Here is a 26,903-nt window from a genome sequence, read left to right on the forward strand (position 1 = left end):
AGGTCTGCCACATAGGGAATATATTGCATCTACATTATCTTGTGACCTAGAAGAAGATTATATTCTTGGCTTGTAATAGCAATACATGGTGTAGGGATCTAAATATCAATGTTATTGATTTGTCCTTATCGTGTTACTGAGCCCATTCCTGTTTCGAGGCTTGAACCATAATGATCCACTTGTCACCTCAAAAATAAATTACTTGATGTAGGCTGTCACAAGACCTATGCAGAAGCATATCAGCTGATTTAATGAAACCTATTCTAACAATAATTGGTGTAAAATTGTTTGCAAAGAGAGACCCAGGAGGATATCAGACTCAAACAATTTTTTAATTTTTTATTTTTTATCCCTGGCTGTCTTCTACTGATAAGACTCGCGTCTGTTCCTGTGATGTTAATAAGAAAATCTAGGGAGAGAGAAGGAAAATAATAAGAAAAACAACAGAAGTGGTCTTCAAAGGTTATTTCTTATGTCACATACATATTATACAGTGAAAAATAACAGCTCTACGTGAAGCTTTAGAGTTGATATTTTTTTTAATTTAAGACTTTGCATCAAATTTAAAATGTGGGTAACTGAAGCATGGAGGTAATTGATGTGAGGTTATCAAGTCCTAAACCAACATCCTAGATATCGGAAGTACATTTCTGTCCTAGATATTAGACAAGCATTTCTGTGCTCCTTCCAAGAACAACCCTGGTTTTGGGGCAGACATTTGTAGTTGATGTGACTGAATCCAGTGTTTGCATGGGTGGCTTTCTAATGCATCCCTTAGGTTGAACAGCGCAAACGTGCTTTCCTGGTGAAAAGAAAAAGTATAAAATCACTTGACTTCTGCATTCAGGAAATACTGAAAAAAAGTCTTTTAGTTGTTTTCTGTAGCAATTTCTCTGTCAGTGGAAGTGGTGTTAAATAAAGCAGTAACAGAAGCCTGAATGAAGATATTCCTGCCATCACCCAGTGTGAACGCAGGCCTCGGAGACCTTTCGTGTTACAGATGTAGTCTCAAACTTTTTCTCCTTCTAGTCTGTACCCAAACATACTCTTCAGGCTCTTGTGGAAATCATATTCTGGTTTTACTAATCTTACGGGCATCATATGTGCTAGTTACTGGCTTCTTTTTGTTGACAGTCTGGTTGTATAGCTGGTGCTTTTTGGGATTAGAACATCTGCAAATCATGACGGCTGAGACATACAATTTTGTGTGGTTTTTCTCTTTTTTGCTTTGATCTAAGTGATAGCAGAAGAAGTAAGAACAGAAAGGGAAGAATGAAGTCCTCCATATAATCCCCAGTCTCCAAAATGTAAATTTTAAATTTGCATCTGTAAATGTAAATTAATACATTCTACTTACAGTATATTATCTGACAATCTCAAAGCACTTTTAAAGGTGCAAATGATGCGTCACAACCACTTGTAATGCATGGAAATATTATTCCCTACTCTGCCTCTTTTTTTAAGCTAATAAGGAAACTGGAAGAACAGTCCAAAGCTTTGGATGACTACAAGGGGTGACTGCTTAACAAGTTGAAGATAATTCATTTATCTGTTTCTTGGTTGTCCTTTGCCTGAGGAACAAGACTTTTTTCCTTCTCTGTTTAATTGCGCAGAGGTCCATTGCAGCATAGAAAAACTAAACGCGCAAATCCGTTCTTTCTGTTGTAGCTGTACTTGTTAAAAAGGCAATCTTCAACATTTTGTTGGAGAAAGGTTCTCATTTTCAGAGACCATTGTTTATCAGTCATTAGACCTGCTCTTAGAAGTGGGTATTTACAGTAGCCTGGAGAGTTGTGATGAGAGCTCACCTCTCTGTTGTCTGGATGAGGAATCCAGACACTTGCATTAGATGCCTAGAGATAGATGGCATAAATGACCCTTACAAAGCATTTAAAATTGTTCTTATTTCTGAGGCTTTATTTCTTAATTGTTGTATTGCATCTAGCCGTCTAACAGGAAACATTCACTGATGGTGTTAAGTTTATAGTTATTTTTAACAACTACAATTTTATCACTATGCTGTGGGTCAAATGCTAGTTAGTCACGTAGTGAAGGGATTTCAGTGTTCTGCGTGGCTCAGGATTATCTTCGGGTTGGGTTTTTTGGGCAGGGGATTCGCTCCATGATGGCTGGCTTCCAGTGCCTTCTTTCTGCGTGTGCTTTATCACCTTAATCTCTTTAGTTGAGACTAATCTCCTGCAGGGTACAGCCCAGAACTCTGCACGTCGTGATCCCTGTTCTAGTGTAGCTGATTGCTCCAGCACAATTGAAACCCATTTAAAAGACTTCCATTCTTGATGTAAGAACTGGAAGTGATAGTTTACCGCACCATCAGTATTCTCACTACCTTATTTGCATCTTTCACTTGAGCTTCATTAATTGCCTAATGATTCATCCAGTTATTCATCTAATTCTCTTGTTAATAGCTGTAGCAGGCTTTGGTGATATCAAACAACTTTAATTAACATATCATCAACAATTAAGAGCTTTTTGCCTCTCATGTGATGAAGACATTAGCTGCCTAAATTTTATTGTTATTGCCCCTGTGAAACTTGCCCTTAGCTTTGGAGAAGGATGCTTTCTGGTGCTTCTTGCACCTACGTTAATTGTACTGCTCCAGAAATCCTGAAGTGAAGTTACTGCCACAACTACAGCCTGACAGTTTAGTGATCAGTGCAATTTGGTGATCAGCTCTCACGCACACCTCCCTTTCACTTGTGTTTGAAATGCAAGTTTGATGAAGGTTGTAGAGAGGGCAGCGGAGTCAGGCCATCACCCTCCTTTCTGCACAGTGCTTTGGATGTGCATGCCAGTGAGTGCCGTCTTGATCTCATCTTCCTGTTTACAACCAGACATGTCAGGGCTTCCCTCCACACTCCTCAAAAAGGCCAAAACCTTTTAATATGCTTTACTGATGGATTTAAGTTCCTTTACTGCATTTTTCAGAGGATAAATAAATGTATAGAAGGGAAGCAACATGTCTGATATTGAGCCACAGGACCTGGAGTGGAACCTTAGTTTCCTTTACTTTGGTCTTTCGCTCTCTCTGTTGAGCAACGCTGCATGTAAGAGTGTGCATCTGTGAGGACTGTTTGTTTTACAGCATCTTGGTAATGTTTGCATATGGACTTTGCTAGTGAATCATTGGCAAAAGTTCTTTTGCAGCAGGTTACTATAGCGACATCCCAGAGAAAATGGTGGGTAGCATGAATGTACCCTCTTTCAACTTCTCCTTTGTTGAATGTGTCTGCGGATCTCCTGCCATCTGTGGTGTCAGAACTTCATGCCATTCTATGAGCACCCCAAAACAGTTTAATCCTTGTAAGAGCTAGGCAAATTAGTAAGCAAAAGGAGAAGAAAATCTAATCAGGCTTGTTAATCTAAATGCCTTAATTTTTTTCTCTTCTCTGCTGCTTTTGGGCTGCAGACAGGCTCCTCAGTGTACTGAAGGAACAAACAGTTTGCAGTGTTTTGGTGCCATGTAGCCTCCTAAGCTTTCTCTTCTGCAGAAAGGCCCTGAACTTTACAGCAAGGAGCACCATCAGAATGCTGTCTGAAGTTTTTCTGAGACAGGGCAAATACTGTCTTACCTCCTTATGCAATGTATGTGGGGTCCTTGTAGGTCATTCACAGCCAAATCTATTTTGTATCTATAGAAATGGAACTTTACTGAGCTCTGTATCTCAGTGCTTGATCGGACGTTTTCAGATGAGGAGACAGATGATCTTCTGGCTTCCAGGGCAGTGTAAGCTTTCCAGTAGCGTTTGGGTTTGTTCTGGAGCTGCAAGGGCCAGTTGTCTTCAGAGTTCAGTCACTTGGAACTCCTTTGCTTTCTGGGGTCATTGCTGAGAATGTGAAACCTGATATGGATGCCCCATTAGAAACAAACGAATTTGGCCATATTCCCACAATGCTGTTTTTGCAGCGCTAGCCAGGGTGAAAAGTAATAGGTGTTCTGGGACACTGCAACCACTGTGACTCCTGTGTCAGTGTGCAACTAATGTGTAAGAAAACGGGTTTTCAGAAAGCCATTTTAAGATATTTCTGCTTGGAAAAAGTGGCTTCCAAATCATGGGTTTATTAGTTGGAAATAAAAGGAGTATGCCCACTCCCTTCAGTCTTCAGGTAAGGGAATGTTAGGGAAATGTAATCTTCACTATGATTTAGGCTTATGTTCAGAAGCTGGCACCCAAGGCTGCCTGCTTTTTGTTGCTTCTATAAGTTGAGCTCCTAACAGCACCTGGGAGTCCTTGCGTGTTTCATAAGCTCCTCATGTGTTCTTCTCTGAAACTTCTTGTGTGACTTCTCCTTTTCTTCCATTCCCCAGAAGACCTGTCCCTGCAATATCAGTTCTCTGTCCTTCTTGTTCCTTCTCATGCCAAGGGTTTTTTGAATGCCTTCTTTTCCTCCTCTGACACCTCTTCCTCTGCAGAGATTTTGTACTATTCCATACTGCTCTCTGTGCCAAGGTTTTGTTTGCCCTTTTCATTCTCAGCTCCTGCCAGTAGCATTTTTTTTTTCCCCGAGTCAACATTTTTAAGAGAGTATAGAGATGAGCTGAGGTGATTCATGTATTAGCGACAGCCATCCATGCATTTCTTGCTCCGCGAATGTTAAGCTTTCAGACTTTTTCCATTTAGTAGAAACCTAAATGCTTTTTAGAAAAGTGCAGACCATAGTTTAAGACTTTCCAGAAGGTTCGTATTCATTAATATCTCTGTGTATACACCATGTCCTAAGATTTTGTTTGATGTGTTGAGTGAGCTTGTGTGAATGGTGGCTACATGATGCAAACCTTTGCAGTAAGGCAATGTGGAAATATTTGTGACTGCAGTCTAGGGTTATCTTTTCCTGAATAAGGCAGGGGTTGATGTTTCTCCATCTACCTCTACCGCTCCTTCCCCCAGGCTTCTTTTTGGAGGTTAAAGTAAAAAATCATGTTGCGGACCGGGAGAGATCCGTAAATAAGACCTTTTATCACCTAGATTAGCATTTCTGGGATAGTAAGTACAATACCTACCTGGCCTCACTGGTTTATTGTTTTTAAAAGGTTTTGGACTCTTGAAAATGATATCTAACTATTATTATAGTTATTTTTATTATCGGCGTTATTTAAATATTAATGGAGACAGTGTGTTCATGAAAGTCAGATTGCTGGTAAGTACAGCTTGTTCTGGAAGCCACACGATGAGTGAAATTTAAATCCTCAAATGTTTTGGGCCATATTTTTTAAAGTCACATAGGAAATTGCATGCCTCAATTAATGTTTGTCCTCCTTTTTGCTTTGTGTTTTAAGTAACAAGCCAAACCCCAACCAGATCAATGTAAATAATGTCAAACCCGGAGTGGTAAATGGTACTGGAGTACAGGCACAGAACACGGGAGCAGGACGGGCCTGTGAAAGCTGTTATAGTAAGTGACATGCCAGTATGGCAGTTGTGCATAGAGAGCGCGAGTGCTGTGTTGCAAACAGTAAAGTAAAAGCTGTGTTGTGGTGGGGAGGTGGGAGAAAAGGCTTTGGGAGGGTGGGGGGACATAGCAGCATTTAAGCAAAGTGGGGCTATTCTTTGGGTGTTTTTTTGGGGGTTTTTTGGGGTTACTGGTGTTACATTGGTAAATATAACTATGAAATGCTTAAGGGGGAGTTAGTAAATGCTCTATGTAATTGCAGGTAGCTATTGAGCAATGACTTTAATCACCAAGGTGTGGAGTTGACAATTTTTTCATATTTTTTTAGTAGATTTCAAAACAAGTGATATCTTTGTATTTGATCTGCTGCCTGGTATTATGTGCTGAGTTCTAATGATTGTCTTCCTTTATGGGGAGCCTTTAGAGATGCTTGCATGTAGGACTGTGTGAGAAGTCAAGTCACAGATTTATATTACATTCTTTAGTTGAAAAATAATGTATGGGGAGTTCCTGAAGACAATCTCCCCTTGTTCTCCCATGCTCTGCAGGAATTGTTGTCTACCAGTCTTGCAAAGTGAGAGCTTTGTTTCATTGGCAGGAAATTTTTCCATCCTACTAGTTATTTTTTCTGTTAATGTTTTAGAAAGGTTTTACATGTGTAATTAATTTTGCTGAAATCACAAGTACGTGTAACAGTGGGGATGACAGTGAAGGCATCATCAGGTTTCTAAGATCTTTTGAGCTTTGCACTGTCTTTGTGTGGGTTTTCTTTTGTGATGGTTCTAAAGAGAATAAGCTCTGAAAAGTGATCCTGTTTGAGGATATATATAATTTCCACCTTTGTTATCTCTAGCCACACAGTCTTACCAGTGGTATTCTTGGGGTCCCCCTAACATGCAGTGTCGCCTCTGTGCATCCTGTTGGACCTACTGGAAGAAATACGGTGGCTTGAAAATGCCAACACGGTTAGATGGGGAGAGACCAGGACCAAACCGCAATAATTTGGTAGGTATCCTCAAAGCAAAGAGCTCTGTGCTCTGGCCTGAAAAGCTAGGTGCCGTGCTATCTAAATAATTGTTCACTGTTCTTAAATATTTAACAATAAAAAGAATGCCTTCAGCGTCCATTGTTGTTCTTGGGTTTGGTATTTCATGTCTCGCAAAAGCTGGCATGTTAACTTTGGCTATAAGTAATTTGTTGCCAAGTACTGCCCTGAGGAAAAACCCAACATTTGTTTAGCAAACTAGCCATTAAATGCATGGGATAACTTAATGAAGATGAAAAAACTGAAAAGGCAGCAAGTGTTTCTGGTATTAGGTTTCCATTATTTTTGCTGTAGGGGGAAGAGGGCCTGTTTTTTTTTAATTTTTTCCATAAGGCAATTCGGTATTTCCTGAAACCTGTTCCCTTTCCCAAGGCACATTCAACATTAGATATCCCAAATAGCTAGTGGCTTTTTGTAGATTCCTTATCTTGATTTCCTACTTCATCCTATTTTTTTTTAATTAATCCTCGTTCTTTTTGGATAGATTGGAGTAAGCATTTTATGAGCTTCTGTTTAATTTTTCCCCTTTTATTTAAAAACCAGAATTCTTGGAATTTTTCTGAATTTGGTGGAAGTTCAGTCTGGAAGCATCATACATTGAGCTGATTGTAAAAAGTAGCTGCATCACATGGGCAGAAGATAGTGCACACTGAACTTTGGTCTTAGATTAATTTCTTTTCTCCCTGCAAGACTTTGCTATCATTCTCTTTCTATTCTATTTCTTTCATCTAACCTCTGTTCTTTCCATGCATCTGAAGCTGCCTAATTGCTGAAATAACTGTCAGGTTTTATCAGCCTTATACCTCTTGTTTGTTAATTAAAAAGGATGTAAATAGTCAGAGAGGGGGAAGCCTTGTTCTTCCCAAACTGAAATTTCCTCCTGTTTTCCAACCATGGGCAGGTTTGAGATAGGAAGATACTACTTTCTTTATTTTATTGGTTGACTTAGTTGCTTTTCATGAAGATTCTGCTTTCTCTTCTCTGTAGCAGATAAATATCTTCCAGTATTGCTCTTTGTTACATCTAGTGAATATTCGACAACTCTGTAAATGCGTTCATTGAGTTCAGAGTAAGAATTAAAACAAAAATTCTTGCAACTTTGAAAGAAAGACATTTTTGCATGCTGTAAGTTTGCTTTGGGCAGTGAGTTTGTGATGTATATTTTAGCCACATAGCTACTCTCTGATTTTCCTCTCCCTCTTCCAAATGCTTTGTTACAAGGAGTTTGCATTGTATAAGCCAGAGCAACTCTAAGCACCCAAAGTTTTGAGAGTCCTTCTGTTGTCTCTGTAAGCGCTAAGTCATCTGATAGCATCATGTATAACTTCTTTAGGTCTGGCTTTTGGATCCCTACTTTAAGACTTGGGACAGCACAGAAATAAATACTTCCCTGTGAAGAGAAAATGTTTACCGTCATTTTATCCTTTGAGATATTTTGGAAGAAAATTCCAAATGTCTGTGGGTAAGATCTGGGAAATCAGAAATAGCTGGACCGAAAATACTTTCATCCGCAATACTGTTTCTGTTCTTATGTCTGGGAATCAGGAGTTGAAAGTGATTTTATATGATATTCTTCCTCTTCTTTAAAACCATACTTTCTAATAATTATTTTTTAGAAACCATGTTTATTTTTCTTTCTTTCTAGAGTCCTCATGGTGTACCAGTACGAAACAGTGGGAGCCCCAAGTTTGCTATGAAGACACGACAAGCTTTCTATCTCCATACAACAAAACTGACAAGAATTGCCAGACGTCTATGTCGAGATATCTTGCGCCCTTGGCATGCTGCAAGACATCCCTATCTGCCTATTAACAGCGCAGCAATCAAAGCAGAATGTGAGTGGTGATGCAGCTGGGACCTACCTGCAAACAAGCCCTTTGAAATTCTTAAATTCTTTTCCTATAAAGTTTGTGTTGCCACTTCTTGAGATGCTCTGTTGCACGTAGTTAGTGGTTTCAAAAAACCTAGCTATACTTGGGGAGTGTTCTAACTGATTGTAGGCTAGGCAAATAACTTTGAAAATTCATGAGTTGTTTGTTTTAAAATATTCATGTTTGCTGTTACATTTAGAATTCTGTGTTTGTGTCCTGTTGCCAAGACATGCTTGCAACCTGTAAAATTCCTTTTGATTGGAAAGATCTTTCAGGACACTTGAGTTACTCATTTAGTTTTGCTATAATATCTAAATGCCTTTACCCTCTAATTATCTTTCTTTATTTTACAGGCACAGCACGTTTACCTGAGGCATCAGAAAACCCATTGCTATTAAAGCAAGTGGTTCGAAAGCCTTTAGAAGCAGTACTCCGGTATTTAGGTATTAAAAACACCAAACACAAAACCCCCCAAGCAAACAAGAAACCCTACTAGCTAATTCTGCTAACCATTTCTTTTTCCATTTGGCTCTGGGTTTAGATGCTAGTTCTGGATCGAAAAGCAAAACATGGAAACCTTCCCCTGAACTTGTCCTTTTTTCCTTTTCTTACTTAATTTGCCAGACCTAGTGGCTCAGCAGTCCACTCTGAGCTCATGGAGCTGTATCAGAAACTTTTTCAAGTGAAGGGAAGGATGTGTTTGCTGTGACCTTCAATGTATGTGGGGATAACTTACCATCTGCTAATGGAGGTGTGAACATAATCTTGGCAATAATTGGTCAGTCCACTGTTCCAATTTTTGGGCTGTCTGGAGGCAGTTCCTACAGTTGGGTGCTCCAGGAAGCCTCTCAGGCTTAGGACAGCGCTGTGTCCCACAGCTTGTGAATCAGTTGCTCGCTGTTCTGTGCTTGAGCTAGACAAGAGGACTATATTTCCTTTCTTTATTTTCTTCTTGGTTGTTAGTTTGGGGTGGGTTTTTTTACGGTTTTCTTGAGGACTTGGGTCTCATCAGCTGATCTGTGGGAGAGTATTGAGTAGCTCTCTCCAGGACATTGGTGTAAGTCTTAGGTGCTGGAAGAGGCCAGCTACGTGACGTGCCAGCTCTGACTACAAATGAATGCAAAATCATTTTCCCTAGTGTTGCCAGTTGCTAGAGATACCCTGAAGACATGTCTCAGGTTGTTACAGTAGTCTAATGTGAGTCTAACCACAGAAAGCTAGCTTGGACAGTGGCACTTTGAAGGCTTCCAGATTAACAAGGAAATTGATTGCCTTTTTACTCTGCTAAGAAACACTAGAGTTGATTTTATGCTTCTTTGAACGCTTTTGTTGATTAAATATTGTAAGGCTCAGGGTTTATTAAATATTTACTGCTTCTCTGTTGAGTGTTGTACTTCTGCTGTATACTAATGAGATATACAGATTGAGAAACCTTTGGATATGTATAGTGCAACCAAATAAGGCAAATAAAGGGAGAAGCTTTGCTGTTGGATAAAATCCTACTTTTAGTAGTTGTACAGAATGTAGCAGTAGGTTTTGAGATTTCACTAGAGTGCTGTCAGGGTCTCCATTTGACTATTGGGCTGGGAGAAGAGAGTGAAAGTAATGGAGGGATACTGATAGACTGGTAAGAACATATTTTTGCAGGTGGTGTGCTCAGTGTACTTTTAAGTTATACGTTACTTGGCTGTTGGGGCTGCGAGAGAAAAACTCGGTTGAAGTTCCCATTTTCTGTGGCTTGTAACTTTCTCAAAATCTTTTCAGTTGAACAGTATGTGCTTGATCATCTCTGCCTCAGCCAGAAGTTTGAATTCAGAGTCTCTGTGTGTTCCTTACGGTGGTGCTTTGAATTCTCACTTGTTTGACCAGTTTAGAAATTACATTTTTTACAAACCTTGCAAAACTGGCAAAGTTGTAATTTCCACAGAGTTTAAGGTGGTTGCAGGACTGCCCAAAGATGGCTTTTAATACAGAGCAGCCCCCAAATGATCTCAAATTGTCAGAGAATAGTGTTTTGGAAATAGATCAAAAGTGCTTTTCTTATCAACTCTTATTTTAGGATAATGATATGTTACAGTGAATGTTATGGCATTGGTTTTAACATCTTCAGTAGAGGTTAATTCCTAAATATACTTAAAATGCTTTATAAAAATAGCAATCTTCAGTCAAAATTATTGACTGAGATAGTTTCTATATAAGGGGAGGTATATATACTTGGTCACATTGCAAGTTTGCAGGTTGTTTTCAGATTTATAATTTCAGTATCTTCACTAATAAAAAAACCCCCTTGTTGTTTCACAACAGAGTCTCATCCATGTCCTCCGAAACCAGATCCTGCAAAGAGCTTGTCCAGTTCTCTCAACAATCTGACTCCTGCTAAGTTTACGCCTGTTATTAATAATGGGTCCCCAACTATCCTGGGAAAAAGAAGTTATGAACAACACAATGGAATGGATGGTAAATATTTTTCTGCAAAATACATATCATCTGTTGTATAGGCTTTTTCTTCTGTCCTTTCAGATACAAGGAGATTGTTTAAAACATAGCCCTTCGTATAAATTCAAAGTTTCTTATTCTTGGAGGAGGGGTGGTGGTGGTGTTAATTTTTTCCTTTTGTAAAAGTTACATGTCCCATTTCTCCTTCTGGGTGTTGTAACATGGGGTGTGTGCTGGGTGGTCCCTTCAATGTTTAAATGAGTAATATGAAGAAAACCTTAATAGCTTTTCCCAGTGATGTTTTGTTTTTCTTTTGAGGTTTACAGCTTTTTTTTTAGTCTGTAGGTAGTAGCTGTGCAGTTCCCAGGTGGCTTTCTATGTAACACGGGGATCACCTGGCTTTCAGCAAAGCTACCAGAGCCTCCATGCCGTTGAGAGAGGTGGCTGCTGCTTAGCTGAGGGAGGCAGACCTGCCAGATCTGGGGTGGAATAAACGTGCTCCTGCCTTGCGCAGAACCAGAGCATTCGCTTTTGTTGGCCCCGTCACTGAGCACCTCTGCGCAGTGGAGTTTAGGCTTCATCTCCTCAAGAATAAAAAGCAAGGGGAAGGTGTTGGAAGCGGGAGATAGGCACAGGATGTTCCTGGCACAGACTCCAGGACTCTATTCTGAAGAGTTGGTCTTGCCTGAGAGTGTTGGGGAGAGAAAATCCAGTCTTTTTCTCAGATGAGGATAAAAAGGTCTGTTCAAACGGCCTTAACATGAGTGAGAAGATGGAGGGTAGCTCTCCTTAAGAGGGGAAAGGAACAGTTGGTTTAACTGTGACTCTGAGCCGGGAGGGAGATACAGAAAATCTTTCTTAATTTTTTTACCTTTAATTTTAACTTTATATATGACTTATCTGAAACATAATTACAGACATTTGATATCTCATTGTTTGTAGTTTAACGTTAAGAACTTTTTAAACTGCTGCTGTTCAGGTTGCTGATGTGATGTTTTTCTCTTTTCTGTTCACTTGTGCTCTATCAGGCAACATGAAGAAGCGCCTGTTGATGCCTAGCAGGGGTAAGACCTTGAAGCTGTGCTCAGCTTATGCTAGGAGAGCAAATTTTAGTTTCATCTGCTGGCTTGTCTGTGCTTTGTGGCTAATGAGTCTGTGTGCACTTTCTGTGTTGATGTCTAAGTGTTCCTTGGGTAACCATTTCCACCCATGGTTATGCTGCTCACCTTCCAGGCTTTTCACATGCAGATGACAAGTCGTACAACTGTGCTGAAGACATGAAGTGCCATGTTCAGAATTGATTACTAATTCCTCAAGTTGAGGATGTGATGGTTGATTTGACACTAGGTGTTGTTTCACTGTTTGACTTATAAAAAATCAGTTTCATGCGTCCTGAACTACTTTAAATTCACTTCGATCAAAAGAAATAGCAGACAGTATTCACATCGGGTCCCAAGTTTAAGCCTCTATATATTCCACTGTGAGTGGACAGTCTCACTGGTGAGCAACTGTCTGCGTGTTCTCTACTGGCAGTAGAAATGATTTTCAAAATTTCCACAGATTAAAAACTAATCTGTTCTGACTACTGAATAGACCCCGGAAGCTTTAGTTGGTGATAATGCAGGAAACAGACATATGATGTCACGTAAACAAATGCAGTGGAACAGACCGATTTTGAATAGTTTGGATATACAGATGTCATCATGAGACAGGTGAACACAAAACCTTAAGCTTACATGTTACCACGAAGTGGCCCACACTGCATGCCCTGACATTAAGCTTTATGTTAATGGCTGAGACAGTGGATGACCATTACCAGTATTTACATGCATGCATACGGGAGTGCATGTGGAGAATACAGTAAGAATGAGGACAGCGATTGTTCTACCATCTTGCTCTCTTTGGGAATTTATACCTTGATATTGTGTTGCTGAGTTTTTAATGTGCTTTTTAGCTCTTGTGTTTTGGGAAGAGTAACAAAACCCTGCTGCCTTGGTCAGTTTGGCTTCCTTGGAAGCTTTGTCCAGTAATGAGGGATGTAGATGCAGAGTAGCTCACTGAATTTCCACAGCTCCTGGTGACTGCCTCTGCTGTATGTCTTCATCAGCAAGGTGACTGCTGAGTCAGTAGTTAACACACTTCTGAAGCTCAGAGATGTTGTGGCCCAAAGGAGGCAAGTGGAAGAAGAACTGACCCTTCCCTCAGGCTCTCCCTGAGCACTGGATTTGATAACCTGAGACTGTTTACTTACTTGTAATGAAGGATTCTTGTTTTAGTGTTTTAAAACATCTGTCTGTGCGTGTAATATGTACACAAAACATTGGTGTACATATTTGATTAGGTATATTTCAGTCATAACTGTTGCTGGAGCAGTTTGCAAAAAAAGGACTCGGTGAAGTACCTGTTCGTGCTGCTCAGAATACGGGTTTCTCTGAAACTTATGTGCATAGTTGTGCAGGGGCTGGCTCTCACCAAGCACCTGCTGCTTTATCTGCTCGGTCTGTTCTCAGCCAGCCACTGAAATACTTGTAGTAGTGTTTGCTCCTATAACTGCTCAGTAGCAGAGTACAATTCAGCCCCAAATCTGTTTACCTGCTGGGGTAGTGAGTGTTAACTGGATATTCTTGTGAGCAGTTCATCTTAAACTTGTTGGTTGAGATTTATTTGTGTATGGAAGATGTTCGTTACGCTGCAGTTTCGACATCTGGAATATTTTCTGACCCTGGGTTGCTGGAAGCTTTGTTGAGACAGAGAGGGAAGGGAACCACCTGCAATGAAACAAGGTTTAAAGAACTTGGATCAAGATCTACTGGGCAGAGGGAAACAGATGGTGGAAGTTCGATGGATCTGTTTCTGGCCTGAAGACATTTTGCATGCCAGTGCCACTTAGCACTGGTTTCCAGTAGCCTTCCATGTGAGCTGGTGAGCATTGCTGGCTCTAGGCATGGTTAATGCTGGTTTCCTGTGCCATGCAAGAACTGGGAACATGGTTTGAGACTTCTTGGCTCTGAATGGAGTCGTCCAGGCTTATTAGTGTGGGGGGCTGCTGGAGGGAAGGAAGAGGAGGGGGTCAGAGGAGAGGAAGAGCACGAGTTGGAACCATTGTGAAGAAGGGGTGAATGGCAGCAAGAATGATGAAGCCTTGTGACCAGAATTAAAGAGTTAGTATAAAAGGACTGAAATAAACCCATCTACCCAGAATGACTGATTTTTTTATTATAATTGGCCTAAAATAGAAGGAAAAGATTAATAAGAGTAATATAACCAGTGAGATTCTTCATTTACATAGTTCCTATAGATACTATGAGAAACTGTGGGGGTTTCTTTGTTGGTTTTGGTTTCCCTTTCCCCTTAGTGAAACGTGGTGGCGTACTGGCTGGTTTAGGTCACTGTAGGAGTGTACTGCAAAGAAAAGCTGGTGTTAAGATGAATGCACGGAGAGGCTGAAAATACCTTTCTGCACAAATTTAGGTGCAGGAAGACACTTTGTCCACCTATGCTGAAATAGTTTTCAAGGAGTTGTTAACCTACCGCAATGTTACATGAATTACCCAGGGTTTTTCTGCTTCCTGCTGATGTGCTGTGTTGGTGGCACCTGGAAGGTGTCTTATGGTTTGGAGAGGTCACTGTGTCAAAGTCTCTGACGTATGACAGTGGACAGCTATTGTGGTGGGCTTTAGCTGAAGTCTCTTTGCTGGTGATAAAAGCCTTTTGGTGCTGGGCTGTTATTTCCAATCTCATGGGAGGCGTATGTATACCGTAAATTATGGCTGGTTGCTGAGCTGATGGCATGTGATGAGTTTGTAAGGCTTTCCTCCTGGCCAGATTGTAAAAGCAATGCAAAATCAAGAGATTGCTTTGCAGGGAATGAGCCAAGTAGCAGCTTGTATTTTTGCGTAGCGTAAAGCATTAAGATCCATGTTTATACGTATGTATTGGTGGTCAGATTTCTAAGGCATTTAAATTCCCTTGGCACCTGCTGCCTTTGTTTAGAATTGGGTTGTTTAACATTGCTGAAAATTGAACCGCTTATGTAGGTTTTTGGGTGTTCTTCAGGCAGCGCTGCTGGAGGATTTTCATCTGAGGCTCTACCACCCCTTGGTATTTAGGACGATGGGTGGTCAGTAGTTAAAATTCAGCCCTCAGAACAGTTAATCAGTGACGTGCTTTGAACGTTTCTGTGTAAATGGAAACACTGTTCTTAAATGTGCCCAAACGATGACTGAGAGTGGAGGGCTTGGAGATGGAAAACCACCTAGTCTGTGGATGGATGCAGGTTGATCCGGTTGAACTCTGTGTGAGGAGAGGTAGTAATGGGAAGTAATGAAAGGCTGGGAAAAGGGGATCCTTGGCGGTGAGAGATCAAGGAGGAAAAGAAAAGGAGGCTGTTGTTAGTGGGCTGTGGGCAGAACTAGTTAAAACTAATTATGGAAAAGTTGGAAATTGCCAAACTTAGAGTACTTCAGATTTTTCCTTTGGAATTTTGCTGTTTGGTTGGTTTTTCTCTTGCTACTGTAACTCCAGCTAAGTATCTTTAACTTTTCTTTTTCTGAATCATCCCTGCTTAACCCTAGAGAGCTGAACTTTTTCAAGCTTTGAATATGATTTGTCTGGCCAGGCATCTGGAGTTTCAACTGGTACTTGAATTCCAAGAACAGGAAGATATTCTTAATCTCTTCTCACTACCTGCACTCTATTTTATAAGGGTGTAGTCCTTTCATCTATTTTGTTTTCCTGTTCTTTAAATCGCACTGGAGGCATCATTATGCATACAGTGCCCTTCCCAGCTCTCCCTCAACATTAGATTAGCCTGGACAAATTCCTGCAGAATCCTATTTTTGGAGCATGAAAAGTACATAGAGTCTCATAAGCTATTGAATACAGTAAGAAGTCAAAAAATTACTAGTTTATTGCTTTTTAATTAGTGTCCTGGAGCTTGACAGACAATATTTGCCACTAAACTTCCTCTAGAAAGATAGAGATGATGTTTTATCTTCTGGACCCTGTTTACTTTTTTCCTCAGAGCTGTCCAGTATGGGATCTATGTGATATTTGTCTATGCAAATTCCTACTGGGGGAAGGGAGGGAGCATTGTTAGATTTTTTTTATTTTTTTCCTCTCTTTTTTTACACCATGTTAGCTTTCATCTAATCAAATTTGTTTTTCAGGGTCATCACATGCACTCTAAAATTGGCAGAAAGAGAGAGAACATGAATGAGTTGCTGAAATAAAGGGAAGGCTTTTCCCAGCAACAAACTTGCATTGATAAAATGGTAGCGGATCGAATGCTGAAAATTGGAGAGGGTTTATAGAAGAGCCATGAAAATGGTGAAGGGACTGGAAAACACACTGTATAATGGAAAATGCTTTTATCAAAGTGGAAGTTTTAGATGTTTGTCTCTGCTGACAGGAGCGGCAGAAGTGTAATAATAGAGGGCTTTTTAGTCTAGCCGGGAATGGAATAATGAGCTGCAGTAGCCAGAAGGTACAGCAGAAAAACTTTGGCTGGAAACAAGCTGCAAATTTTTGAGTGAGGTTAATTAACTGTTGGAATACCTTGCTTCTGCTACTGGGGATTTCTAAACCAAAATGGAATGTCGATCTAATTTAACATGTTACGGTTCATTGTTTCTCACCTTTTGGGGAAATGTGAATGGACTCCTAGAACTGGAAGCATTCATCAGCCTAGCATGGCATTAGTTTAATTATCAAGAGATGAGCATGAAAGTCGAAATACTGCTTTCGATCAAAAACAGCTATCGAGGTGGGAATACAGGGAAGTTCTCTAGCATCAGCTATGTAGGTGACCAGAATTATCTAAAGGGGTTTTTTTCCTGTCTGACATAGGCCTTGCAGAAAATTTGAATTTACCTGTATGCATAAATTGCATCCAAATTTTGCTTTTAGCAGCAGTCGCGCTGACTGCCCTTCCAAAGCTGAGGATAACCAGCCAAAGGAAATCTGCCCATCCAGGAATGACTGTAAACAGCAGGGAGTATTGCTCCTTTAATACGATACATGGGATACTACGGAAAAGTCCTGACTTTAGCTGTTGATATCGGAACCAGGGTAATGCTGACTAGTGTTAAGAAAGAAGATGCTCAGTGCATCTTAAAGCAATGAGTGTTTCTGGCTAGCAGCAGCACAGCTGGGAAGAATGACAAGTTCTTTAGATGCTTTTTGGAGACCTCAAGAGTCGTGTGTCTTTGTAACTTCCTTGCATTAGATTATATACCAAAAGTACAGATTATTTTTGATAAATGTACTTCGGATTTTGTTTTCAGATGTTAAGTAAAACTTTTTTCACTTGCCTTCAGCTTAGCCATGACACTGCGATTACTTTCTTTTTGTGTTATGAAGAAAGATCTGGAAATGAAATCAGGGGATGGGCATTATTCTCTGTGGATCAACTAGTGAAAGCTGTTTCTTTTATGAGGGGTGGTACGGAGTCAGATGCAAACGTTGACTGAGGGTGAGGAGAGTGTGTATCCCAAGGCAGTGGTAGGGAGCAGGTGTAATTACTATGAGAGGAAATGAGTACTTAACAATGCAAGGGCAGAATTGCAAATGCCCCTGATAGTACAAAGCCTGAACTTGTAATTAAGAGGAAGCTACGTGTGATACATGTCATACATATATATACACACACACACATACGTGTATATGATATGTAATACCCCCAATTCTAAGAACAGTGAATAATTCAGTGGTTTCTAGTTTACGTAGTTTGGATCAGCAAATCCTAACATAGTGAGGTATGTGGTTTTATTGCCTCTCTTTTTTAACCACTTAGTGCGTTACAGCCAGACCAGAATATACTGTGATGCTTTTTTAGCAGTGCGAGTGGGTAGTAGTTATTGACTCAACACCAAGATAGATACCAACTCCATTCTCAACATATTTGTCCAAGGGTAGCTGCTGACTCATTGTAGTTGGATGTCACTGCCCATAAAGTGTCAGTAGGGTCCTTAAAGTACTCTTAGCAGAAGGTACAGCTTTGCATGAACAAACACATCATCTATGAGATCCTATGAAGCAAATTAATGTGAAATGTTAGACCAAGCATTTTAGGAAGTACTGTCCAAATCCAACGAGGCTAATGTGCAGGGATTAGTGGAAGGAGGTGGGTAATGAACCACTATTCACTCATACAAAATTAAAGCTCTTCTTTGTGGAATCTCTCATCTGGAGTTACTGTTTGTGTAATGTTGTCTTGGGTTTATCTGTTCAACAGAGAACTGCGATCACTTCTGTGTTCCATTACAACCAAAACAGTCTGTGTTTCTATATTTGTTGCATGGGGCTGGGCTACTGTGTTCTGAACTGCGTGAATCTTTCCTTTTTTTAACCTTAAATCTTTTTTTTCCTTTTCCTTTGCCAATCTTGGTAGGAACTTACTTAGGTAAGTAAATTGCAATTTTAACATTGTTTTTATCTACAACAGAATTTTAAGAAAATATTAGTCTAGGTGGTGTTTGGTACAATTTATGCTCTGTCAAGCTTGTTGCACTTGCATTCCTGAAAGTTTATGGCCTTTGATCGTTAGAAGGTGGACACTAGATCTGCTCTCAGCAGTATCATGCTCTTGGCAGTTTAAGAAAGAGAGGGGTACTAGAACATTCTTATGAGCTTGCAAAAACTGTATGTGCGTGTATGTCAACACACAGAGACTACTTCAAGTGAACCAGTAACTTGGAAGTTAAATCCCTGTTCATCAAGCCTCATTCATGTATGCATTTTTATATTTTTTTTCTAGCTTGCTCACAAATGTGGAACTGTTGATGTTTTTGTTACTGCTGGGAAAGATGGAATCCCAGAAGGAGGATTACTTTTGGAAAAGGAAAATGCATATGAAGAGTGTATGGGTTTTTGAGAGCAATGTATTTTAGTATAGTAAACCTGCTGGTTGTGGAAGTTTGTGTTAAATTCTCCTCATTCATTGTGACTGAAGACATGCTTATGAATGTTGCTGCATATTGCATGTTCCGCATGATACTTCTCTTTGGTAAACAGAAGTTAAAACCAAAATACCATCTGTGACTTAATTGCTCGATGTCCTAATTGGTTAAAAAAAAAAAAAAGAAACTAAGAAAAGATGTATTATGTTAACATGAGATGAAGGACCCATATTTTTGTGTGTGGTGGATATGCTGAAGATTGGAGTTAGTAACTTTGAGTAAATATAAATTCTTACAACTCCCAAGTTGTGTCCAGCGGCTGGAAGTTGGTCTACTCTTCCTCCTTGGTGCTAGGGTCAGCTCTGTACAGACTTGTGCCAGGCTATGAATGGTCTAAATATACAGGCAACGGTGTGTATGTTCAGGCATGGAAAAGCACCAGAAGATTTCTACCCAAGTAGAAAAGTGGCTGTGGCTGGTGCTTATTCTGCAGCTTCTCAGTGTTTGCTGTTGTAACTTCACGGAACTATCCCTGCACTCGTCTGTGTTGGGCACGTTGCTGAGGGTTTAGGCTCTCCTGCTTCTCGAAATGGCAGTTGTGTGCTGTGTGGAGCTGGCAAAAAAAGCAGTCTGAATTTGTGCAGTGGGAGTAATTTTTGAATGCTGCCACCCAGATGCTGAGGACCTCTCGCTTGGACTCGCGGGACTCAAGTGGGACTGGATCATCAAAGAGGGAGCGTGTCTACTCTCAGGCTTCCAGTGGGACCAGATGTGCTGGTTTGCTTCCCACCAGGAAATTAGATTCCCCTGCTCCCCTCAGTGTTGTCGGGTGCCAACTATTCCCTACTCCTGCAGCATGCTCTGGGGCTGGTGCTTTAGTTGCTGCAGGAAGTTTGGGTGTTCTCTCATTTTAAATTTAGCAACTCTGAAAGCATTAGATTCAAATGATATGGTATTCTTGGAAAAGAAACAGGTTGGTTGACTGAGAGGTGGTTTCCCCCATCCCCAAAAGATAAAGCTGCAAAATAACAGTAGTAACAGACTTGCAGTTGCTGTTTGTTACAGTGCTTCACCACCTGCATTTTTTTTGCATGAAACTATATTCACCTGCAGCTTCAATACCTGGAGAATGAAAGGATCATTAGGGCATAGTAACTTGCTGTGTCTGGTTTTGAGCCAAAATCTCAGTAATTGTGCTTATGCTTGAGCAACAGTTCTGAGGTCTTTGTCACCAGATTGTGGGGAGTTGAGGCATGAGGGGTATCAGTCTCTGTGCTGTGATTAGTTGTTTTATTGCCATTTCAGTTACAATGTGGAATCGTCTATGGCAAAGGACATCTGTGCTTATCTGCAGAAATACCTTCAATTTACCGTGTCTGCGTTTTATCCTCTGGGACTTCCTTTGAGACTTTGGCAGGAGAAATTGAATGGGAAGAGATTATGTAGGGCTCTGGGTTTTTTCAGTGCTATGGGAAAAAACATTTAATCTTGAGTTTTCAGAATATATTTCAATTTCTTTGGCTGCAGAAGAGTGGAAGATCGGCTTAGATTCATCACTGTAGACCTTTACACTTTGTGGTTTTAAAGGTTTGGTCACCTTTTTTTGTTTTTTTTTTCCTTATTTGGAGGAGTTTACTATAGTTTCTGATGTGGAGCTATGTAAATTCAAGCAGTCGGTCCTTAGATATCATTGACGGAAATATTCACACTTTCTACCTTATGGCTTCTCTAGACATCCTCCCATAAAATAAAGACAGTTTTTTTTCCTGTAGAGGAGCTGTGAGAACCTTGTTGGATTTTGTTCCTGGTTTATATTCATATGCTGCCCTACTTTTTTAAACCACTTGTGGATGTACGTGTGTGAGAAGTCTCTCTCAAACCTCGATCTGTGAGAATGGAGCAAGCACCTTGGGGAGGACTAAGTTTCATATGGCGAGTTGCTTGTCACTCCTTACCGAGAGGCGAAGGATTGGTTTAGTTCTTCGGGGTGCCTGTCTCGCAGACCTCATCTCTCACACAGAAGTCACCAAGTAGTTTTGGGTGAGAATCCATTGTTTCCAGTACAGATGCATCCTGTTGAGTTGACAGCTGTTCTACAATGGGTTACAGATGTTGTGCTGTCTCTCTGCATCTCTTTGGTGACCACGGTGGGTAAAAGTTGCTCATTTAATAGCCGTGCTTCGGTTTCACATAATTCTAATGACATTTTTATTGCAAACTGAAGCTAGTCTTTTTAGTGTCTGTTTTCATTCTCTCAAACTCCAGTTATTGAAGTGTGACTGAAGGGAAAATTCCCAGATAGCTAAGATTAATATGCTAATTGATACCTTACTGCTGTGATAGCAAGAGTATAAATTGTATTGAAGCTGTATCTTTGTTTTGTGTCCTATTTTACTGGAGAAAAAAGTTGTTATGGGCAGCTTTATTCTAGAAATTACTGTTTAGGGGGTGAGGTGTGTCCCAGTTTTTAGCACTGCTGCTTTGCCTTTGGAGGGCTCTGAAGCTTTGGGGCTCAAAGTAAGTAGCAAATCTGCTCAGCCTTCGCTTAGTTTGTGTCAGTCTCAACATCTCCTCTCACCGCAGAATATTCTGGGTTAATTCTGGTGCTTGGGAATAGCACTGTTTACTGTCTGTTGTGTATCCAGCAATAGCCATTACAGCAGCCACGTATCAGCTGCTCCTGTAGGCCAGTCTTTTCTGGCATCAAGAATGTTCTTACTACAAAAAAAGAGATGATCAGGAGTGTGGTTTAAAATGAAATGTATGGCTTCAGTCCAGGGACTAACAGCAGTTGATTTACATCTCTCAGAGCTCCAGTGAATGGAGAAAATGTTATCTTTCTGTTATGGAAGAGGGAAGAAAAAACAAGTACTGGAGCTCAGCTCTGAAGCCAACAGATTCAGGTTGCGTCCTGCTGGCTGTGCTGTTTCCCAGCATCCGAGGAGCTCTTTGTCTGTCCATCTCCAACAGCTGCTCACAGCTGTGTTTTGGATGCAATTGCTGCTCCCATGTAAAAAGGAATGATTATCTGGCGCCTACATTGCTTTTGTCAACATCTAAAGGTTGTTACTGGTCTTCTTACTTGGTGCCTGGTACATCTGTTCTACAGATTTGATGGAAATCTTTCTGGCAACTATTTCTTCATCTCTGTGTGTACTTAAGTTCAAAAATGCTGCAAAAATTGAAACTATGTGTCTTCAGGTTTGAAGTAGCTAACAGCATACATCTACACAGAGTGGAAAATACACAATATAAACTGTTCATTTTAATGTGGTGTTGTGATACTTGATGCTCAGAGAATGTCCCCCATTCCGCCTTTCTCCCTCCCGATACGTTGCTGTGCCATGTGTTTCCTGGCAGACTTGCTGTGAGTACATTGTGTTTGGCTTTACCAAGGAGAACATCAAGGAATCTGCTGGAGTATGGGACCGCGAACTGTAAAAATTCATTTTTGCTGGATTCTTTAAAAAGCTTTGCTGTTTCATCACAGCTTAACTCATTAGCAATGGGAAGTTTCAGAAGTTAAGCTGGGAAGCTTGCTATAAATGTGAAAGCAGAATTCACACTGATACCGTGTGCAGCCAGCGACAGCGTTTGCTGATGCCTGTCCTCTAGTACCTGTTGGATTTGATGTACTGACATTTTGGTTCTCAGCCAGAAGGGGCTGAGAAAGGTGGTTTGGTGCACTGATGTTAATGAAATGGTGTTTTCTGGGAGCATGCATCTTAGAAAACTAAATGGTGTTACCAAAAAGGTTTATTAGGTCTTCTAGTTCATTCCGTGCCATACCCTGCTGCCTTGTAGCAATGTGTCGTTCTTTTATATCTCAAGACCTTTGTGTGTCTTACAAGGTCTCATATATGTAAAGTACGGTTTGGTACATGTGCTATGGCAGCATGACAGGGTATCTGACAGTGCAGCAAATAGGCTAGTAGAACCAAGCCATTGTGCTCGGTGGTGTTTGTGTTACTAGGGAAGGGCTTTGTGTAGTAACTGCAGTCACTGTGCTCTGTGACTGATGGAGCTACTACTACGCCTGTGGAAGTATTTACTTGTGGTAGGTTCAGCAGATACAATCTGTTTGCTAACAGCTTGTAGCTAAGGTCTGAGCTGAAGAGTTCCCTAGGGATCCAAGGATGATAGGAAAGATTTTATTTGTTGCTGTCCTGGCAGTGTATAGTACCTTCCACTTTCTCCTTCTTGATGTCAATGAATTCCTCCGAAACTCAAACGGAATGCCAGATTTTTCCCAAGACTTGAGGAAAACCTGAGATTTGAAAGAGGAGGTGTACTTTTAGTGGTAGTTTGAGGAAAGGTGTGAGTAAATGGAGAAAAGACTGAGCAAATGGAACATGTTTTTAACTTGGGGCTCTGCTCTTCAAACCATGTTGTTAAGGAAGCTCTTTTCTCAGCTACCTTTCAAGAAGGGGAGAAGTTAGTTTGGTAGACAACTGGTTTTAGCAAAACAACACAGTTGCGATCATAGCTGCGTGTGTTTTGATTTTGTACTTTTTTCTGTCTTGGAAAAGCAATGGTCTTACCAGCTCTATTCTCTTTCCTGTTTGTTAGGTCTGCCTAACCACGGACAAACCAGACAAATGGTAAGAGAATGTTCATTTAACCAAAACAGGGAAAAGAAGAATTATTAACCCGTGCTAGATAGAACACCCCATTAAACCCTAGTGTTTCACTTCCGTCTTTGCTGTTTACAGCTGGTCACACTTCCCAATTAATTGAAAAGTTTTAAAAAAATAATTATTTTGGGGCATGTGAAACATTGAAGTGGTTAAATACAATTTAAACCTCAAATCTATCTTATCTATATATACATGAGATTCTGTTTTGAATGGAACATTTTGTTTCTGCTCATACAGAAACTGAGTGGCTGTTTATAGCAAAGTTCTTGGATGTGTTTCTAGGTGGAATGTGTTTCGCTGAAGGAGGAAGGTTTAAATGATGGAAGGGTTTGTTTGGAAAACAGTTTCTTTTTATTATTGTTTTTAGGAAGTCGGTGTGCAAGTTGTCTGCTGAGAATGCTTGGGTTTTATGTTCTTTTTTTTTTTGAGTAAAAATGATTCCTAGCCTTTCATCCATTATGCTGAGTTTTATCAAAGGACAGAAGCAAATAGCCAGTCTGATTGATGTGTCTCTGGCAAAATGCTTTCTCATGAAATTCACCTCGGGTGTGAAGAGGCCAGTGCAAAGGCTGTGCATCACTTTTTCCCCCTTACGCATGGCCTATGGGAAACTTATGGGAGAGAACTTCAAGCATAATTTTTTTTCCCCCAAAAAATGATCTTCTGGTGTTGATAAAGTGGAGCTTGCCTCCTTAGGTGAACTGCCATGACGTACTAGTGTCAGTAGAGTCACTGCCAGGGGTCAGTCAGCAGCAGGTATGAATGATGGTCACTGAATGGAGACCACAAGCATTATTAAATCTAATAATGTTCTCGGATAGTGTGCAGTATCGTGAGGATAGGCTATAATTAGAGCAGGCTAGGCTGCTTGTTACAACGAAGCATTCATTTAGTTTGTTACTTGAGCATCTGATACAAGTGGTAAATTGTATTCCTCCATGAATTCAGCTTCATTTCTTGTCACTGAGGAGACTGGCTACTTGTTTGTGTCTGCTGTATAAACCAGCTCAGTGCAGTGGGAGAGATCATGTGATAACCTGACGCTTTTTAGGTGTTTTAGGGTGAAGCCCCTGAACTGCCTTGATTTCTAGTTACTTGATAAAGTGTGCTACTAAACTGAAAATTAAAGGTCCACGTTTCAGGATGTACCATTTAAAAGAGATTGTGCCGTGCAGGTAGAGAAAAAGCAACCTTGAAGCACAGGGATGCCCCTTCTAGGTATTTCCAAGAACTTTCTACGGAGTTGTTCTGTGTATGTAGCATGTGCAGAGACAATATCCTTTGCAACACTCATGAAAGAATTTTCTTGGAGAAATCTGGAGGGGGGTAGAAGAACCCAAACAACAGAAGAGCTTTTTATTTGGAACTTTTTCCTTAATAAATCTCAAATATAAAAGCAATTCTTGAAGTATTTCACTGGTGTGCTGTGGTGCCAAAGTTGTCTTGTATAACATGGAGCTGGGCAACTAAGAAATCAAATCATTATTGCACTTGTATATAACAGCTTTGAAGAGCGTAGGAATTTAAAAGGTGAGATTTTGTTTGTTTAGCTCTAAAGTCCGAATTTTCTTCAAGAAGGAGATCTTGCTGGCACAGTTAATTAAGGCTGGTCAGAAAAAAAAAAAAGAGCCATCATTTTTTGTTTTCTTCTCAGATAAAAATGTGACAGACTCAGGGTTTTGTTGGTTTTTGTTTTTTTTTTTTTGGTTGTCAGACTGAAGTCTTCCCTTTCTGAGTCAAAGTGTTAAAATTTGGTTGAGCTTTTGCCATAACCTGATACTTCAGGACTTGAGTACATCATGTCCACACCTTTTTCTTTTGAGGTGGATCTCTTGGGCCAGACATCCCCCATGTACACCCTCAGTTTGCCATTTCATGGGCAGAAGGGGATGCCCTGATGCACCTGGGGAGATTGTCTGGCCTCGGAGGATTAAATACCAGAATTAAATTTCTACTGGGATGTTTTCTGACCAGCTTTAATTTATTAGTATGAACTTTTCAGGGCCCTGACTTTGCATCTTTCCTGACTTGTCCAGCGTTACTGATTTCAGTGTGATTTATCAATGTGCTAATCAGCAGGAAGAGGGGCAGCAGAACTGGACTTCAAATGATCAAGGACAGCTGCATTTGAGAAGTTTAATCCTTTGCTCCCTTGCATCTGCACCTCTCTTAATAACAGCTCATGTTTTTCCAGTTGAGTGGGAGAGGGCTACTGTGGGTCTGGCAAATTATACCTGTGTTGATTCGCAAAGCAAATGTATTGCATATGGGAGATCTATGTTGTTAAATGCTAAAAGGATTTCAGGATAAAAGCTGCTAAGCTTTGTAGTTCTAGATTTGTTTTCAACAACATATTTAATATATCATTAAATATTAACCTTCCTAGAGCAAAAAGGATATGGGTAAGTTTGGTACCCTAGAATAACTGTAAATTCTGATTTTTATATTTGATTTGCTGTGTAGCTAGATTTCCATCCCTGAAATCAATAGAGTTGTTCTAGATTTATGGTGGTAGCTGAAATCTAAGTCTTATGCTCAGTCTTTCAAACTTGATGTCATCTTTCAGACACAAGCAACAGACGATTGGTAATGCCTTCCATTTATTATCTGTCCTGTTGCTGGAGTATTTCTGTCCTGTGCTATATTAAAGGTGCCTAACTTCTACTGCTTGTGGACAATTGCTTTTATGTGAATTCTGTGTTCAGTCATGGGCAAGAGGGGAAATGTTTACCATAAACTCTCAACAACTGATAAGAAAACTGAGTAATTCTCTTTTCCTTTGAGTGCTTATCAAATGCTACTGCAGGTTAGTTGCAGTCCATAACTGTACTTTTTTATGTATCATGTTAGGGACCAAGCCGAAACTTGCTGCTCAATGGGAAATCATACCCAACAAAAGTTCGATTAATTCGTGGTGGATCCATGCCTCCAGTGAAAAGGAGGAGGATGAACTGGATTGATGCACCAGATGATGTTTTTTACATGGCCACTGAAGAAACCAGGTAGGAAACTTGATCTTTAAGAGGATTTAAGGGGAGCTCTTTCGATTTATGCTCCTTGTGGGTGCTGCAGCTGACTTTGTGGTTAGACAGATCTGTTGCTACAAACTAAATGCTGAGACCATTGCTGGTGTTGAAGTGGATAAAAGGCTGTGATATACCTAATGTCTGATGTGCCTCATCGTGTGCTTGCATTCCAAAGAAAGCAGATTCTTCTTGTTCCTGTAAGAGAAGGGCAACGAGGAGAGGAAGATTGAGGTGGGGAAATCACCTGGTTTAGACCCATAAATGCCTTTGGAGGTCCCACCGCAGTGTCTCAAGTAACAGCACAGGGGCCTTCTGGTGCATGGGTGATGCTGAGGAATGGAGTCTCCTATACAGAGACCTCTGTGCACTGATGTCTCATGTATTACCTCTCAGAACATTTCCTCGTGTGTCTGAGTACTGAGACCTGCAAGTGACACAGAGGGTTTCTGGGGGCTGAGTCGCCTTTGGTGGTTTATATTTGTCACCAGTAGTGGTGAGATGTAGCTCTGCACTGTCCATCTTCTTCCTATGGTGGTACTGCTTCTCCTAGTTCTTCTTGTTAGTCTGCCCACAGGATAAAA

At 40.5% G+C, this 26,903-nt stretch overlaps 1 protein-coding gene across 1 annotated transcript in view; it reads left to right on the forward strand.

The window, feature by feature from the left end:
- Positions 1-26,903, forward strand: part of MTA1 (metastasis associated 1) — an 86,482-nt gene that overhangs the window by 54,371 nt on the left and 5,208 nt on the right. Inside the window, exons 12-19 of the mRNA XM_074151775.1 lie at positions 5,297-5,412; positions 6,263-6,414; positions 8,100-8,289; positions 8,679-8,768; positions 10,630-10,782; positions 11,790-11,825; positions 23,229-23,260; positions 26,147-26,298. Of these exons, the coding sequence (XP_074007876.1) occupies positions 5,297-5,412; positions 6,263-6,414; positions 8,100-8,289; positions 8,679-8,768; positions 10,630-10,782; positions 11,790-11,825; positions 23,229-23,260; positions 26,147-26,298 (921 nt within the window). The remainder of the gene's footprint in view (positions 1-5,296; positions 5,413-6,262; positions 6,415-8,099; positions 8,290-8,678; positions 8,769-10,629; positions 10,783-11,789; positions 11,826-23,228; positions 23,261-26,146; positions 26,299-26,903) is intronic.

The sequence above is a fragment of the Numenius arquata genome, chromosome 8 (assembly GCF_964106895.1).
Source record: "Numenius arquata chromosome 8, bNumArq3.hap1.1, whole genome shotgun sequence".
Taxonomy (NCBI): Eukaryota; Metazoa; Chordata; class Aves; order Charadriiformes; family Scolopacidae; genus Numenius; species Numenius arquata.